Source organism: Symphalangus syndactylus, chromosome 6 (assembly GCF_028878055.3).
Source record: "Symphalangus syndactylus isolate Jambi chromosome 6, NHGRI_mSymSyn1-v2.1_pri, whole genome shotgun sequence".
Lineage (NCBI taxonomy): Eukaryota > Metazoa > Chordata > Mammalia > Primates > Hylobatidae > Symphalangus > Symphalangus syndactylus.
In genome coordinates, this window is record NC_072428.2 from 46,312,734 (window position 1) to 46,331,637 (window position 18,904).

The following is an 18,904-nucleotide window of genomic DNA, read 5'->3' on the forward strand; positions in this document are numbered from 1 at the left end:
GGTCTCGACCTCCTGACCTCATGATCTGCCCGCCTCAGTCTCCCAAAGTGCTGGGATTACAGGCGTGAGCCACTGCACCAGGCCTCGTTTATTTTTAAATGTCTGAATAATACTCCGTTGTTTGGATATGTATCACGTTGGTTATTTATCCATCAGTTGATGGATATTTGAGTTGATTCTACATTTTGGCTACTATGAATAATGCTGCTGTGAACATTTATGTGCAAGATTTTGTGTAGATATGTTTTCAGTTCTCTTGGATGTATACTTAGGATTGGAATTGCTGGGTCATGTGGTAATTCAATGTTTAATGTTTTGAGGAGCTGCCAAACCATTTTCCAAAGCAGTTGTGCCATTTTAGATTTCTTTCGTTCTAATTTTAGCCACTGATACTGAACATTTTTTCATGTGCTATTGGTCATTTCACTGTCTCTTTGCCCATGTTGAAATCGGGCTATTTGCCTTTTTATTATTGAGTTGTAAACATACTCTGTATATTCTATATATAAGTCCCCTACCAGATATATTATTTGCAAATTTTTCCCCATTCTGTGAGTTGTCCTCCTTTACTAACTTTTGTCTCTTTTTTTCAGCTATTGAGGAAGAACTATTAAAGTCTCCCATTATAATAGCAGAATTCCCTGTTTCTCAGTTTTTCCTGTTTTTCTTGATATATTTTGAAGTTGGTTAATTAGATGCATGTATAAAATGTGAATTAGGTTGGATTCTCCAAAGGAAAAAAATTCCAGATAGTAAACATATTTATTACAAGAAAATATGTTTTCTGGCTGGGCGTGGTGGCTCACGCCCATAATCCCAGCACTTTGGGAAGCCAAGGTGGGCGATCACTTCAGGTCAGGAGTTCAAGACCAGCCTGGCCAACATGGTGAAACTCCATCTCTACTAAAAATACAAAAAATTAGCCAGGCGTGGTGGTATGCGCCTGTAGTCCCAGCTACTTGGGAGGCTAAGGCAGGAGGAGAATCACTTAAACCCAGGAGGCAGAGGTTGCAGTGAGCCAAGTTCACACCACTGTACTCCAGCCTTGGTGACAGAGCAAGACTCTGTCTCACAAAAAAAAAAAAAGAAAAAGAAAATGTGTTTTTTTTCTAATAACTCAGCCTAAAGAAAATTTAAAATACTGCTAAAGATATTTTAGAATTAAAAGTTTATAAACATAAACATGTTGCTCTCTCAATAAAGTATGTTATTAATTGGAGATTGTTAAGTTTTCTATTCTAATATAGATAGATTTTCAGTTTATGCCACCAACCTATGTGTGTGGGAAGCACCAGAGCCCACAATTGTGAATGAGCATTTCAGAGAGAAAAGTCATGTGAAATAATCAGTTTAACCAGAAAATTAATGTTACATGATTAAAAATGATTTGAAGAAAACTGGTAAAATTCAAGTAAGGTCTATAGTCTCATTCATTGTATTATGTCAGTTGTTTTCCTGATTCTAATAAAGCATAATTATGAAAGATGTCACCATAGGAGGAAGCTAGGTGATGAGTACAGGGATCTTCTTTGTATTACGTTTGCAGCTTATTGTGAGCATATAATTAGTTTTATTAAAAAGTTTAAGGCTGGGCGCGGTGGCTCATGCCTGTAATTCCAGCACTTTGGGAGGCCAAGGTGGGCATATCACCTGAGGTCGGGAGTTTAAGACCAGCCTGAGCAACATAGAGAAATGTCGTCTCTACTAAAAATACAAAATTAGCCGGGTGCAGTAGCGCATGCCTGTAATCCCAGCTACCTGGGAGGCTGAGGCAGGAGAATCACTTGAACCTGGGAGGCAGCCGAGATCGCGCCATTGCACTCCAGCCTGGGCAACAAGAGTGAAACTCCATCTCAAAAAAAAAAGAAAAAAAGTTTAAAACATTATTTGAAGAATATACGTTTTGTATTGATGAGATGAAAGGAATACTAATGAGTAAAATATGATAGTCTTTCTTCTTAGGTATGGGAGAAGGTGAAGGGATTGTGCCTTTAGAATCCAAAGAGTAGCCATAAAATATAAGTAGTCTTTTTGGCTTGAGAACCGTTGATACTGTTCTCACTTATAAATGGGAGCTAAATAATGTGTACACATGGACATCAAGTGTGGAATAAGACATTGGTGACTCGGAAGGCTGGGAGGGTGGGAAGGGAGTGAGGGATGAGAAATTACTTGATGGCTACAATATACATCATTTTGGTTGATGGATACACTAAAAGCCCGGACTTCACCACTGTGCAGTATGTCCGTGTGACAAGGCTGCACTTGTACCCCTTAAATTTATACAAAAAAAGAACTATTGATACTACCTCATTTAAACAAATGGCATAGTATAGTTCTTTGTGAAAGTATAAATTTTATATAAGTACTACATTCATTTATATCCTTCTAATATTATTTTAATAAGTTAAATTTATTTAGGTAACTAGCTTAGTAGCCTAGGTAATACACTAGAATTTTCTAACCCTATGGTAAAAGGTGAAAGGTGCTAGGTTTGCATGACTAAAAAGTGACTTTCCTAAGCCAGTATAACAGTTCATTGATCATGATCATTTCTCTTTTTTTTGCACTACTTCTTTCTTTCAAGTCCCCTCTACTCAAATGTGTAATACGTAATATTTTGTGGAATGCAGTTTTTCTTTGGCAATATCTTAGAAATGTTAACAATATTACTAGTTGTAAACAAAGTTTAAAATAGATGTTTGCCTTTGTTTAATGTAATTTTACTTTGCAATGTGAATTAGTTTGCATAAAAGTTAAGTGTCTCATTAGAATCTATCCTGTGAAATTATTAATCAGCTAGCCTGATACTTCAACACTGGAACATGTAATCAAAATAATGATATGGAATACTTTCAATGCTCTGTAATAAGGGAAAAAATAAGGAGTAGGTCATATCAACAGTTTTTGTTTGTTTTCTAATAAGAGATGTGGTCTCACTCTGTCACCCAGCTGCAGTTCAGTAGTGCTATCCTAGCTCACTGCAGCCTTGGACTCCTGGGCTCAAGTGATCCTCCCACCTCAGCCTCCCGAGTCACTGGGATTACAGTGCAAGACACCATGCCCGGCTAATTTTTGTATTTTTTGTAGAGAAGGGTCTTGCTATGTTGCCCAGGCTTGTCTCAAACCTCTGGACTCAAGGGATCATCCCACCTCAGCCTCCCAAAATTGCTGGGATTACGGGCGTGAGCCTCCACGCCCAACCTACAGGCTTAAAGTAATAGTCTCTTTGCTTTTGTAATTACCAAAGGAGTTTAATTTATTTGTGCTTTCTTTATATTCTTTTACTAGTTTCGATAATGGACAAGGTGACGACAGTTTTCAACAGTGCACAGAGACTAGAAGTTGTCAGAAACTGTATCTCATTCATATTTGAAAATAAAATTTTGGAAACTGAAAAGGTAATAAAATGTCATCTTTCCCAAGTAAGCATTTATCATTTCCCTTTCAGATTTACATGCCGAGGTTACCAGCTTCTCTCTTCTTTAATTCTATCCCTTTTCCTAATAAAGTATCCTCTCATTGTTTGGATCATTTTAAATGAATAGTGTCTAAGATTTAAAGCTGTTGGGCCAAGCTTAATTATATGACCACCAGAAATATATTCGTAGTAATTTTTTCTCTCAAACTTTTAAACATTGTTCACAAAACACTATTTTGGCATATTACTTAGAAACTTAACATTTTATTTATTTTATTTTTATTTTTGGAGACAGAGTCTTGCTCTGTCACCCAGGCTGGAGTACTGTGGCATGATCTTGGCTCACTGCAGCCTCTACCTCCCAGATTCAAGCGATTCTCCTGCCTCAGCCTCCCAAGTAGCTGGGAATACAGGCACACACCACTGCACCCGGCTCATTTTTGTATTTTTAGTAGAGATGGAGTTTCACCATGTTGGCCAGACTGGTCTCGAACTCCTGCCCTCAAGTGATCCAGCCACCTCAGCCTCCCAAAGTGCTGGGATTGCATGTATGAGCCAACATGCTTGGCCAAAACTTAACATTTTAATATAATTTTATGTATTGCAAAGAATCTAGTTAGAATATGTAATGGATTATAGGAACTGTAATATTGAACTTAAATGTGCCTCCTTAGAGCATGTTTTCTTGCCTTCTTCAATGAAACATGCTGAACATACTGTAACCCTTTCTTACTGACTCATTGTCATAGTTCTGAATATCTATTTTCAGGGGTTGGTAAAGCATGTAGAAATGTTTACCTTTACACTAACTGACCCAGTGCTCTTTACATTTTGTGCTTTTTGGTTTCTATGTTTTCTTACTGTTGGAGTCTTTCACTTCTCTTGCTTTCAACTTTCGCATCCTATTTCTTATACCTGCTTTCAGTGATATCATGCCCTCCTACTTACTTCTTATTTTCTCCTTTGTTCTGATTTTTTAGCTAAATAAGCTTATTATTATTATATATGAAGTGAATTAACTAAGTCCTACATGGTGAACTGAAGGAGGCATCTTTATGGATGTGCCTGTTGTAAAACGAAAAGAGTTTTAATGCATACACCTAGAGATACCTATTTTTGCAACTCTGAGTCCTTTTTCTTTCCTTTTGTAAGATATTTAAATGAGAAGAGATTGTAGAACTTTTCAGTTATAAATTAAAGCTGAATAGTGATTAAGCAGCCAACCAGTTTAAAAGTATGAAATCACTTGTATTTCTTATTGTTTTAATTTTTCTTTCTGTTCTTGCTATGGAAAATTGACTAGTTATAGAAAGAAGATGTCTTACATATCTATGGCTTTGACTCATGATCTGAAGCAACAGTCAATTTGGTAACCAAAATTTTGTTAAGTTGAAGAAAAAAAGTGAAATTAAGTGTTTTTCAATTTATCACATAATTATCTTATATTTCTTGCTGGTTTACATATGATAACCACAAATCTATTTTATAATTGGTCTTAATAATAAATCACCTCTTCCCTAGGAGTTTAATTTTACTAATAACTATGTTAAATAAATTACAGGATGCATTTGAATTTTCAGGATGATTGTTTGAAAGTTATTGTTTCCCCCAGTGGTACCATTTGGTCATTTGTACCTCTCTTGTCCTCAGACCCTTCCTGCTGCACTCAGAGCCCTTAAAGGAAAGGCAGCGAGACAGTGTCTCACTGATGAATTGGGTTTGCATGTCCAGCAAAACCGGGCAATATTAGACCATCAACAGTTTGACTACATAATAAGGATGATGAATTGTACTCTGCAGGTAATTTGTAGTTCTTTCAGATTATTCCTCTTATTTGAGAATACTTTTCATTTCTCCAGAATATTTTGTAATTACCAATATATCAGTTCTTGAGCCTACCACAGCTAATAGGATGAAGCGTCAGTATCTATATCATTTTTGTCAAATACTTTTTTATTACTTGGCATAAATATTAAGAGTTTTTGTTCTTTCTTTGTCTTCTCTTTGAAAATGCTAGATTATTTTACTAGTTTTGTAATATAAGCAAGTTCTTTGAAAATGAAAAGTCATCTTTAAAGCATTCAGTTATGTATTACTTAATGTCTCTAGTCACATCAGCCCTTTTCAGTCCGTTTTCAGTTGTCCAAGCAGAGGACAATGAATGGTGGATAATCCAAATGATAAGTGAATTACTTAATTAAGTATTTAAGTGCTTTGTGTTTGTAAAGCACAACAACAAAATTTCCACTTGGCTTCAAAATATGTGTATGATCTTTCAGAAGCAAACTTCCCACAAAACAGTGAAGACAATTTAGGAGAAGCTAATAGTGTTGTTTCCTCATCCTGCCTCCCTTGTTAGAGAGTCTATGACATTGGCATTCTGTTGAGAGGTAATATAAAGTTCCTTTCTCAAACCTTTTGCACAAGGTGGAAATGTAATTAAATATTAAGACTTCAAAGATCATCTGTGGGACTCCAGAAAAAGTAAATAAATGCATGTGAAATATCGGTACATTGGAAAGCAAGAATTATAGGATATAATTAATCAAATTTATGAATGAAACAAGGCCTAAATAAATGAGAAAATATACCATTTGCACGGAATGGAAGACTTAATATGTTAAAGATATCAATTCTCCCCAAAACAATCTACAGAGACAATGCAATTCCTATCAGAACCTTAAATAGAAGAATAAAAGCCTTAAAATTATCAATATACTCCTAAAGAAAAACAACAAAGCATAGCAATTTACCTTGTTGGGTATCAAAAATTTAGTTTAAGATTATATTATTTGGCCAGGCGCAGTGGCTGATGCCTGTAATCCCACCACTTTGGGAGGCCGAGGTGGGCAGACCACAAGGTCAGGAGTTCGAGACCAGCCTGGCCAGCATGGTGAAACCCCATCTCTACTAAAAATACAAAAATTAGCCAGGCTTGGTGGCAGGCACCTGTAATCCCAGCTACTCAGGAGACTGAGGCAGGAGAATCACTTGAAACCGGAAGGCGGAGGTTACAGTGAGCTGAGATCGTGCCGCTGCACTCCAGTCTGGGTGAAAGAGCGAAACTCTGTCTCAAAGAATAATAATAATTATTATTATTCTTTAAGACAGTGTAGAATTGGCACACTCATAAACAAATTGACCAACAGAATAAAATAGAAAGCCCAGAAACAAATGCACACATACATGGAAACATGATTTATGGCAAAATTGGCACCAGCAGTGAAAGATGAGCAGTGAAAAGATGAGCAGTTCAATTAATAGTGCTGGGACATGTACACATAACATACCATTGATACAAAAAATGCATACATACTTCCCACCACACACAAGAATCATTTCCACATGTATTAAAAACTTAAATATGAAGAGCCAAAAAAAGCTAATCTATAAAGCTTGAAAGTTTTCAAACATAATACAGGAAATATCCTTATGACTTTGGGGTAGGGAAAGATTTGTTAAACTAGTCACAACTAGTGCCAATGTTAAAAGATTGATACATTTGACTACATTAAAATTAAGAACTTCTGTTCATTAAAAGATACCATAAAGAGAGTGAAAACATAAACCTCAGAGAGAGAAGTTAATGCTCAGATTACAAGAGCTATAAGCCAGGCATGGTGGTGTGCATCTATAGTCCCAGCTACTCAGGTAGCTGAGATAGGAGAATCACGTGAGCCCAGGAGTTAGGCTGCAGTACGCTATAATTGCACCTATGAATAGCCACTGAACTCCAGCCTAGACAACTTATCAAGACCCCATCCCTTTAAAAAAGAAAAACACCCTACAAATCAATATTTTTTCAAAAAGACAACCTAACTTGAAAATGAGCAAAGATTTAAGTATCTTAAAAGGCAGAGCCGAGAATGGGAGAAGAGCAGAGTTTCTGAGCAGCACAGTGGCCTCCCCTCCTCTCTCCTCACCTCACTCTCACAGCCTACCTTTACCTACCCGCCTGCTCAGTGCCCAGAACACCTTCCACCATGACCACCTTAGCAAGCTCCCACTTAAGCAGAGGCATCAAGCAGTTGTACATGTCCCTGCCTCAGGGTGAGAAAGTCCAGGCCATGTGTATCTGAATCGATGGTACTGAAGCAAGACTACACTGCAAGTGAGCCCAAGTGTGTGGAAGAGTTACCTGAGTAAAATTTTGATGGCTCTAGTACTTTGAAGGCTCCAACAGTGACATGTATCTCGTGCCTGCTGCCATGTTTTGGGACCCCTTCCACAAGGACCTCCACAAGCTGGTGTTCTGTGAAGTTTTCAAGTGCAATCGAAAGCCTGCAGAGACCAATTTGAAGCACACCTGTAAACGGATAATGGACATGGTGAGCAACCAGCACTCCTGGTTTGTCATGGAGCAGGAATATATAACCTCATGGGGACAGATGGGCACCCCTTTGGTTGGCCTTCCAGTGGATTCCCTGAGCCCCAGGGTCCATCTTAACTGTAGTATGGGAGCAGACAAAGCCTATGGCAGGGACATTGTGGAGGCTCATTACCAGGCCTGCTTGTATTCTGGAGTCAAGATTGCAGGGACTAATGCTGAGGTCATGTCTGCCCGGTGGGAATTCCAAATCGGACCCTGTAAAGGAATCAGCGTGGAAGATCATCTCTGGGTGACCTGTTTCATCTTGCATCGTGTATGTGAAGACTTTGGAGTGATAGCAACCTTTGATCCTAAGCCCATTCCTGGGAACTGGAATGGTGCAGGCCGCCATACCAACATTAGCACCAAGGCCATGCGGGAGGAGAATGGTCTGAAGTACATCGAAGAGGCCATCAAGAAATTAAGCAAGTGACAGCAGTACCACATCCTCATTTGTGCCAGGCCTGGCACCTAATTGGATTCCATGAAGCTTCCAACATCAACGACTTTTCTGCTCGTATAGCCCATCATAGTGTCAGCATACACATTCCCCAGACTGTTGGCCAGGAGAAGAAGGGTTACTTTGAATTGAAGATCATTGCCTCTCTGCCGACTGCGACCCATTTTCGGTGACAGAAGCCCTCATCTGCCTGTGTCTTCTCAAACCAGAGTTGAGCCCTTCCAGTACAAAAACTAAGTGAACTAGACCTCCAGCTTTCAAGCCCCTCCTAGTTCTTCATCCGACTCCAACTCTTCCCCTCTCCCAGTTGTCCTAATTGTAACTGAAAGGATGGAATATGAAGGTTTTTTTAAATTCCTTGTGCCCAGTTAATCTTGCTTTCTTTGTTTGGCTGGGATAAAGGGATCAAATTATTAATTTCTTTACATCTTTACCCTCCTTTTTTTTTCCCTGTCACTGAAGCTTTTTAGTACATTAGTGGGGAGGTGGGTGGTGAAACATAACCACTGCTTCCATTTAATGGGGTATGCCTGTTCAGTAAGCATAGCTATCAGAACAGACTGCATGTTTGAAGGAGGGGAATTTTTTCTTTGAGGTACCTGAGAGGGGAAGACCTGACTTATTCTGGTTAGGTTAGGATTTCCCTTTGTGGTAGAAATGTTTCTTAAAAGGTTATAACCAACTTTCTACTAAAAGTAGGGGTTAGGAGAGAAGGTAGGGGTTGGGGATCAGGGAGGAGAATGCCCTTGGTCTCCTGCTTGTGTGGGACTAGCCTAGCTTGGGGTGAAATGCCCTCCTCTGAACACAAAGCTCAGTATAAACTGATGGATATCCCTACCTTAAAAGAAGAAAAGGTTCTTTTTGCTTGGTCCTCTATTTATCACACAAAACAGAGTAGTATTTTTATATTTGAATGTAAAAACAAGGGTCGGGTGCGGTGGCTCACGCCTGTAATCCCAGCACTTTGGGAGGCCAAGGCAGGTGGATCACGAGGTCAGGAGATTGAGACCATCCTGGCCAACATGGCAAAACCCTGACTCTACTAAAAATACAAAAAATTAGCCAGGCATGGTGGCAGGCGTCTGTAGTCCCGGCAACTTGGGAGGCTGAGGCAGGAGAATCGCTTGAACCCGGGAGGTGGAGGTTGCAGTGAGCCGAGATCACGCCACTGCACTCCAGCCTGGGCGACAGAGCAAGACTCTGTCTCAAAAAAAAAAAAAAAAGTAAAAACAAAAAGATTATATATATATATATATATATATATATATATAGTTTTGTGGCTTATGTGTGTTTTGCTAAGGGAAAAACAACATACAGGTCACGGGGTACCAAATTTGAAGCAAATAGTCTAGACAGAAATCAAGTAGCCCCTTTTGAGTAAGGAGTGAGGGAAGTGGTGCTTGGAAAGTTGTTGATTTGCGGTTAGTCCCTCATGACCACTCTAGGGTTTCTGTGCCCTGCCCACCCTCTGGAGAAGACAAATACTGGTCAGTTAACAGATGACATGTTACTAGCAGTCACTTGATTCCCATGGCTTTGGTTTAAAAGACATATACTTGTCCACATGGGTTTAGAGGTAAGAGTTAGCTGGTCAACTTGAGCATGTTACTGACAGAGGGAATATTGGGGTTATTTTCTGGTGAGAATAACATGTCACTAAAGCAGGACTTTTGATATATTAAATTTTTAAAAAACAAAATAGAAGTTTAGATTTTAATCAAATCTGTAGAGTTTCTAAGTAATTTTTACAGAATTGCTTGTTTGCTTTAACTGTCTCCTTCTACCTCTGCTTTTGGAGGATATGGGGACAAGGCTAGAGTCAAAACACTTGAAATTTTGTATCCCAGTGTCTTTTCTCCCGGTGTGAAATATTCCATTCTTTTGTTAAGACTACTGAGGAGTTATTTTTTTCTTTTGTAATAAGAAACAAACCCCACCTTTATCTCTACATTTCCCCTATCATTCTCTGGTTTTTGTGTTTGCTTCAGGGGGCCAGCTGTGGTTTTCTCTTGCCATGATGACTTCTAATCGCCATGTACAGTATGCTCAAAGTCAAACAACTTACTATAAACAAATTGTGTAACTGCCCAGAGCAGCACTTATAAATCAGCCTAACATAAGATCTCCAAAAAAAAAAAAAAAAGATTTAAGGAAACCCACTTGGATGATAAGTATATAACAAGATGATCTGTGTCAATAATTAAAGAAATGCAAATTAAAACTATAAGGAGAGCCTTTTACACTCACTATTTGGCAAGAATTAAAAAGTCTGATAATTATCAAACAAATGTATGGAACAAATAGAGTGTATAAACTCTGCTAGTGAATGTGTAAGTTGGTATAGCTACTTTAGAAAATTTAATAAGATCTGAGAAATAAGATTATTTGTCATTATCTTATAAAGCTGCATATGAAGCGTACTCTATCACCTAGTGATTTCATTCCTAGAGGAGCTCTTGCCCACATACATCAAGAGACATGTACAAAAATGTTAATGGCAAGATTGTTCAAAATAGCAGAAAACTTGAAACGACTCATATGCCAACCAACACTAGAATGGGTAACTTATATCTTCTTACACTAGAATAGTATATATCAGAGAAAATAAATGAACTGCAGTTACAGGGGATAATGTAGATGAATCTTAAAGGAGATAATTCTGTACAAAAATAAAAAGACAATTCAGCACTGTCATGAGTTACAGAAAAATAAAAAGGAGAAAAAAAAGGACAATTCAACTATAATATGGTTCCACTTTACAAAATTCAAGTGCATGTTATATACTATTTAAGGATATTTAATCTAATGATACAAACATATGTGGTAAAAGTATTTTTTTTTAACTAAGGTAATAAGAAACAAAATATTTAAGAAAATTACCTCATTCTTCATAACCTTATAGCTTATGCATATTTTATGTCTTAAGGTACTGACTGCTGTTAGATTTTTTACAGGGCATATTTATCTTCTCAAACTCACTTCAAACATTTTGTAGATTGTATAAGTTAATTGACAAGTTAGGGGATGATTCACTTTTACTGGATTTTACTGGATATACATTCTTTATGAGACAATAGATATAATACTTTATAATGGCAAAAATCAAAAACAACCTAAATGCCTACCGTTTGGCTAGTGATTAAATATGGTGCAACTCTTCTTTAGAACACTGTTCAGCTACTAAATAGAAACAAGTAGATCTATATATGTACTGATACGGAAAAATTTCTTATATATTGCTAAGTAGGCAAAAGGGAAGTTACATAAAGCAGATATGAATCTATTTTTGACCTAAAATTATATGTATGTATGTATGTATGTATATGATAGTAAAAATCTGGAAGGATATTTACACTAAACCCTGTTAAGATTATCCTGATAAGAGAGATACCAATGATTAACTCTGGGATGTGGATTAGAAGAGTTTTGATTTCCATTTTAAACCCTTCTCTGCTTGAAACATACACATATAACTACATTATATAAGATACATAACAATCATGTATTACTTTTATAATTTGAAAAAAGTCCTCAGTTTTTTAGAAAGGAAATTTTAGCATCCTATGAGAAGAACTTGCCCTAAAAAAAAAGGCCCTGTCTTTTGTTACTTTATTACAGTTACTTTGTTACCATTATTATAGAGGATAAAGGAATATAATTAACAGATTAAGGTCTCTAGAAGTCCTAAAGTCAGGTAATTTCCTGATTCCCCAATAATTGGTATTAAAATTACAAAAACCATTTTGGAGTTTTTCGCTATTAGTACTTTCTGTGCTGTTTATTAGCTGAAGAACTAACTGTTAAGGCTTTCTGTAAACTTAATGTTAGAATTTGCAAATTATGGCACTTATAGAATAGCAGATACCCTTAGGCTACAAATATTTTTCATTTGAATAACCATATTTCTAGGAACAAAAAGACATGGAGTTTTTTTTTTTTTTTTGCAGCTTTCAAATACAGTTGATTTACTCAGGAGTTGTTTGAAAAAAAAACAAATACATTTGGATTGAGGGACACTTAATATTTTATAATTCACTATTTCATGTATACATAAAAAGAGATCCTGTGTTTCATCAAGCACATGCTGTTGTTGAACGTTATATAGAGGCCCTTCGCAGTAATGAATGGGCTTACATGTGATGTTCTTACTTTAATGTATTATTTGTTTAATGTGTCACCCGCTTGGGATTTGTTAGTATTTATATTCTTGATGCAACAACATACTTATCAACAGGGATTTAACATGACATCCTGAACATTTTTTTACAAAAGCATAGAGTTTCAAGGCAGAGTGGCCAAACATCTGTGTTGATGTTTTAAGAAAGAAACATTAACTAAATGAACTAATTTTTAGGTAGTGATTCAAAAACTTTGGTAATTTTTACTTTTCATGACCTAGAAGTTATTCTTCTGTCTTTACTGTCCACAAAGGAAAATTAAATGGAACATGAGTACTGCCAAAAGGCTGTTTATCAGGTTATTTCAATGCCAATGTAATTTTTTACAGCACTGTTTCATAGAGGTTATAGACTATTCCTACCTATCATTTCATTTCAAAGAACTGGCCATATTTTGGTATTTTTTGAAACTGAGATTACTAAAAATCTCTCCAACAATATCATGGCCTTAACTTTTTATTTTGTCAAATATACAATTAAAGCTTTTTATGTGTCTGCATCCTAGCTAAGATCTTTTAAAAATAAATTATAATTTTAAAACCCAGTGAAGTCTTCTATGTCCAGCATTATGTTAAATTGCATATACTATGAGGAATCTTCTCACTAACATATAGAAATAGATCTCAAAAAATTGCAAACAAATATAAACCATTATTTTGGTACATTGTTTCTCCTAAGAAGAAAAGAAAATCTCTAATGTATACCTCTTTATACTCTGAAGAAAAGGACAAATAGAGAAAACGAAGCCCTGAGCAGTTAGCAGTTGGGACAGTCAGATTTGTGAGTACACCCTTGGCCTCTATAAGTCTTGGCCATCTGGTTGAACCGGAAAGTTTTGCGTCAAGCTGGAACACTGGAAAAAGAATAAAGTAATCCTTATTCACTTAGAATAATACTCTCCAGTATCATCCAGGTTGCCGTGAATACCATTAATTCATTCCTTTTTATGGCTGAGTAGTATTCCATCATATATATCTGCCACGGTTTCTTTTTTTTCTTTTTCCTTTCTTTTGAGTCTCGCTCTATCGCCCAGGCTGGAATGCAGTGGCGCGATCTCGGCTCACTGCAACCTCTGCCTCCCAGGTTTAAGCAATTCTCTACCTCAGCCTCCCAAGTAGCTGGGATTACAGGTGCACGCCACCACGCCTGGCTAATCTTTGTATTTTTAGTAGAGATGGAGTTTCACCATCTTGGCCAGGCTGGTCTTGAACTCCTGACCTTGTGATCCACCTGTCTCAGCCTCCCAAAGTGCTGGGATTACAGGCGTGAGCCACCGTGCCCAACCCAATATGCCACAGTTTCTTTATCCACTCATTGATTGATGGGCATTTGGGTTGGCTCTGCGTTTTTGCAATTGCAAATTGTGCTGCTAGAAACATGCATGGGCAAGAATCTTTTTGGTATGACTTCTTTTCCTCTGGGTAGATACATTACTGGATCAAATGGTAGTTCTACTTTTACTTCTTGAAGGAATCTCCACACTGTTTTCCACAGTGGTTGTACTAGCTTACATTCCCACCAGCAGTGTAGAAGTGTTCCCTGTTCACTGCATCCACACCAACATCTATTATTTTTTTATTATGGCCGTTCTTGCAGGAATAGGGTGATGTCATATTGTGGTTTTGATATACAGGAAAGAGCCTGTGTTTTTGAAAACTGAAGAATATTTCCATATTAGTGAGGATAGTGTAGAAATGTGGTTGGAGAAGAGATGAGAACAGTAGATGGAGTAACCTATGGTTAAAGTAAGCAGATTGCGTATGTACATTAATCTCTGCTACCACCCAAAACCCCATTAAAACAAAAGTAAACCACTTTAAAAAAATACATAAACCCACAGGCAAAACAGGAGACAACAGCAACATCTTAGAAACTAGAAAGCTGATAAATGAGTGATCTTTACTTAGCAGACCCAAGAAAGCCTTTTCCCAAGTAGCAGCGGGAAAAGTCTTGAAGCAGCCCAGTTTACAAAACCCCAAAAGGCTCAGGAATTAGTAACATCATGTATCTCTGCGTGCAGAAGGACAAGGTGAGGCTAAAACATAAAAATAGAGGATTGGTTGAAAGCTGCTTAAGATTCTGTTGGATTCCCCTCCCAGTTCCTTTTTTAATTCCGTATAAACAACCAGCTGCCTCTTCTTTACCATGGCAGAAGATTAGATATTTGTTTGTTTGTTTGTTTGTTTATGTATTTATTTTTATGAGAGAGAGGCTGTCATTGGCCTGGAAGATACTAGGTCTGGTTGAGGGAAATTCTGTCTTGCTGCAAACAAGGAGGTTATGTGAATGCCAAATATTGAGAATGCCAGTGGGCTTTCCCCCTTTAGCTTCCAGAACTCTGGCAGCCTACCCTCCAGGCAAGAGATTGTAAAACTGTTCTCTGAGAAATGTGACCAGCCAAAGAGAAAAATACTTTATTAAGGATGTGGAGGTTGACGTTTTTCAGTAGAACAGCTCTCCCAGGGCATACTATAATGAAGCTGTCACTCAACAAGCTTCATCCATGTGGACATTATTTTCTTTTGTCATTCTTTGGTTTACTTCTCCTTTCAGGGAATGACCTGAACAGAAGGGACCATCAAACAAAGTCAGTTGCTGCTCCCCACCATTGTTCCCCCAGTCTTCTTTCATTTTCCATTTTTTATTGTAAAAGAACCATCCAGTCAGCATTTATAACCTCTTCCTTCTTGGGTGCCTGTATCATTCTGTACTGCCTCAGATAATCTCAGCTTTTATTTGTCCGTGAAACTGGTAAGCCACAATCATGGTTGCCCTCTGGAAATAGACTTAAAGAAATTAAGTACAGAAATTAAGTACATTTTTGAAATCACACAACTAGTAAATTAAAGCGATGAATTCTAAATGAAAAATCTGGTATTTTCATTTGCCTCTTTAGATCCATCTTTAGATCTTTTCTCAGTCTAAAATTCTCCCTAGGCAGTCTTACTCATCTGCATTACCATCTCTTGCTTCTGCCTTCCAAATCTCAAGCCTAAATTCATCTCCTAAATTATTCTGCTACTGCACCAACTTCTTAACTGGTTACTCTACCTCCATCCTGACCCATTTCTATAACATAACTGTTCTCCATTTCACCAAAGTGATACTCATATATTTCAAGTTGTATCTTGTCACTTCACAACTTAAAATCCTTTGCCTTCATAGTAAATTCTGATCTTATCTTGGCCCCTGTCTATATCTACAGTCTCATCGTTCACTGCTGTCAGTCCCCAGGCCTTACACATCTATTGCCTTTGTTTGGAACACTGTTTCTTCCCCCTTTCCTTTCTCCTCCCTGCTCCCTCAATCTTTCCTTTCCCTTGGCCAACTCCTACTCATCCTTTAATTTCAGCTTGGATGTCATTTCTTTCTGGAAGCCTTCCTCAGCCCATGAAGCCTGGATTGGTAGCCACTCTGTGCCTCTACTTCATCTTGTACTTCCCCTATGCTATCCACCATGATCCTGCAGTAGCACTTACCACATATAATGATATTGCCTGTTGACATCTGTATTTCCCATTTTGTCTGGCATGGAGTAGTCTCTCACTAAAAATTTGATGAATTAATAAATGAAGGTATTGTAAGTAGCTGCTTACCTCATCTGGTTAGAATTTTAGTCCCTGTACTGAGTTTCTGTCCCTTCACAGGCCAGTAGCTTTTGCCCCTTTCTTGGCTATAATCTAATCATCAACCCGAGCCAAGCTCTATTCACCTTTATGTCTTTGTGCACAGTCATCTCTAGGTTAGAGAATGTTGACGGACATGTTGATAATTCATGACCTAGCTTGAAAGTAAACTTAAAGTTTACATACAGCTGGTCAATATTGTGCCAGTGGACAGTAGTGTCATTGATATATTTAAAGTGCAAATGTTCATACTGCCAAGTCACAATCACCATAGCTGAAGCTTACACATCTGTATTTTTTTAATGTCCCACAAGTAAATTTGATATATACCTAGAGTTGAAATATCAGTGTCCTGTTATCTGGAGTAGTCATTTTTAAAACTTTTCATGTTCATTTCTGGGTCCCATCATCAGATGTTCTGATTTGTTAAGTTTGGGAAGAGGGAGATCAGAGCTAACATTTGAAACTTTTCAACAGTGAAATGGGCAGCTTTGTAGAAATGCCATCCCCATCTCATACAGTGTGCCATCAAACACTCTTATAGTCATTTGTCAGGAAAGCTGTAAAGGATTTCTACATTGTCAGGGAGGTTGGACTAAATGCCCTCTAAAGTGTCTCCTTCTCTGAATTTCATGATCTCAGGACTCTTTTTTTTTAATCCCTGCTTACGAGAAGCATTCCTGGTTCTCCAGTTCATAACACATTATCATCTTTGGTCCCTGCAAGGTCCCTTCCTTCTTTTATTTATTTGTTCATTTTTGTCAGCATTATGCTCCTAGTCTCCCTCAAGCATTTAAGTGTGCTTTTTAAACTGACAGATAAAGTTGTATATTTATCATGTGCAACATGATGTTTTGAAGTATGTATACATTGTGGATATTTTAATATGTTCAATATATTTTCTATGCAGGTGTCCTTGAAAAATGTATATTGTTTAGTACACGTGTATTTTAATTTGTGTAAATGGTGTATTATGTATTTCATTCTGTTTATGTCTTTTGTCAGTCAGCATTATGTTTTTAATAAAACGTGACTCTCAAGTAAATCTGATTCCAAAATCAGATAGATACAATATAAAGAAAGGGAAAAAAGCCCCTTTTTCTTATGAATGTAAGTGCAGAACTCTTAAGAAAAATATTGGCTAATCTAATCCAGTAGTGCATTAAAAAAGTAAAACGTCATAATATAGTAGAGTTTAACCTAGGATTCTTTCAGTGTAATGCACCCCATTAATAGATTAAAGGAAAGGAATTATGATTTTCTCAGTCAGTTAAGAAAAGGCGTTTAATAAAGTTTAATACTATTTATTTAAAAGTTCTTAGAAGCTATTATTAGAAAAGAGCTTCCATGTTTGGTAAAACCTACAGCAACCCTTGTAGTTAATGAAGAAACTTTATATGCATTCCTTTAAAATTAGAGCAAGACAAAGATGCTTACTATTACACTATTAACAATGTTATTAGTGTGTCAGTAGCTGTCATTATTTTTAGATAGAAAATCAGATTTCTGATCCTCTACCTAGAAAATGTATCAGATAGAACAAACTATTTTTACTAATAAGATGATTCAGTTAGGTTTTCAAATATAAGATTAGCCTATAAAAATCAATAGCATTTATTTTCATCAGCAAAAAACAACTAAAAAGTAAAATTTTTTAGAAATTGTGCTTTCTACCTTTCCTTTCCCCCTCCCATTCCTTCTTCTTTTCTCCCGCCTTTCCTTTCTGCTTCCCTCCCTTCTTTCCTTCTTTCTTTCCTTGTCCAGGCACCATTAAACAGGCTCAGGGAGAGAAGTAATGGCAGCCAAATAGTAGCTGGGACTTATAAACATTGAGTTTAAATGAGGTAGTATAGGTGGCCTAGTGAAGTCAGGATATTGTTTATCCTCAAAAGACAAAGCAAATAAGTAAATCTATTGAGGGTAATGGTAGGCAAGTTTTTCACAGATAGAGAAGTGAGTACAAATATGGAAAAGGAGAAAGCTAGAATGAATCATATGGTTTTGGGTGAATTTAAGCTAATGATGCTTATCTTTTTATAAATACTAAAATAACAGGTGGAAATGTGGGTATATGTCTGTGTATATGAGGGGAGGAATTAGGAATGCATACATATATTTCCTGGCTCTGTTCTGAGAGAGTCTGGCAACAGAGACACCCTATAGCAATGAGCACGTCTAGTGTCCAGATCTTGGTTTCTAAATACGAGTCTACTAAAAGGAACTAGGAATTCTTGAAGAAATGGCTAGCAGCAGGAGTAGGGCAAGGAAAATATAAGAAGGGCTTGAACATCTTTTTATTTCAGAAAGTACAGAAGTGCTTAAAGAATCTGTGAACTCTAGTTGGATTTTTAAAAACTGTGGTTAAATATAGATAACATTAAACTTACTATTTTAACTATTCTTAAGTATACAGCTTAATGGCATTAAGTATATTTATTGTTGTGCAAATGTCACCACCATACATCTCCATAACTTTTTCCATCTTCCCAAACTGAAACTTCCTATCTATTAAATGATAACTCCCATTTCCCCCTGCCCCCAGCTCCTGGCAACCACCATGCTACCTTGTGTGTCTATGAATTTGGCTACCCTAAGTACTTAATATAAATGAAATCATACAGTATTTGTTCTTTTGTGACTGACTGATTTAACATAATGTTGTAGCATATGTCAGAATTCCCTTCCTTTTTAAGGCTAAATAATATTTCATTGTATGTATATACCACGTTTTGTTTACCCGTTCATCTGTCAGTGGACACTTTGGGTTGCTGTCACCTTTTGCTTATTGTAAATAATGCTGCTATGAACATGAGTATGCAAACGTCTCTTCAAGCTCCTGCTTTCAGTTAT

The 18,904-nt window shown here is 37.1% G+C and overlaps 1 protein-coding gene and 1 pseudogene across 6 annotated transcripts in view; both read left to right on the forward strand.

The window, feature by feature from the left end:
• Positions 1 to 18,904, forward strand: part of SBF2 (SET binding factor 2) — a 546,228-nt gene that overhangs the window by 348,323 nt on the left and 179,001 nt on the right. For all 6 annotated transcript variants that reach the window (XM_055282428.2, XM_055282429.2, XM_055282430.2 and 3 more), the window contains 2 exons: positions 3,292 to 3,401; positions 5,072 to 5,221. In XM_055282428.2, coding sequence (XP_055138403.1) covers positions 3,292 to 3,401; positions 5,072 to 5,221 — 260 coding nt within the window. The remainder of the gene's footprint in view (positions 1 to 3,291; positions 3,402 to 5,071; positions 5,222 to 18,904) is intronic.
• Positions 5,310 to 11,067, forward strand: LOC129484420 (glutamine synthetase-like; annotated as a pseudogene).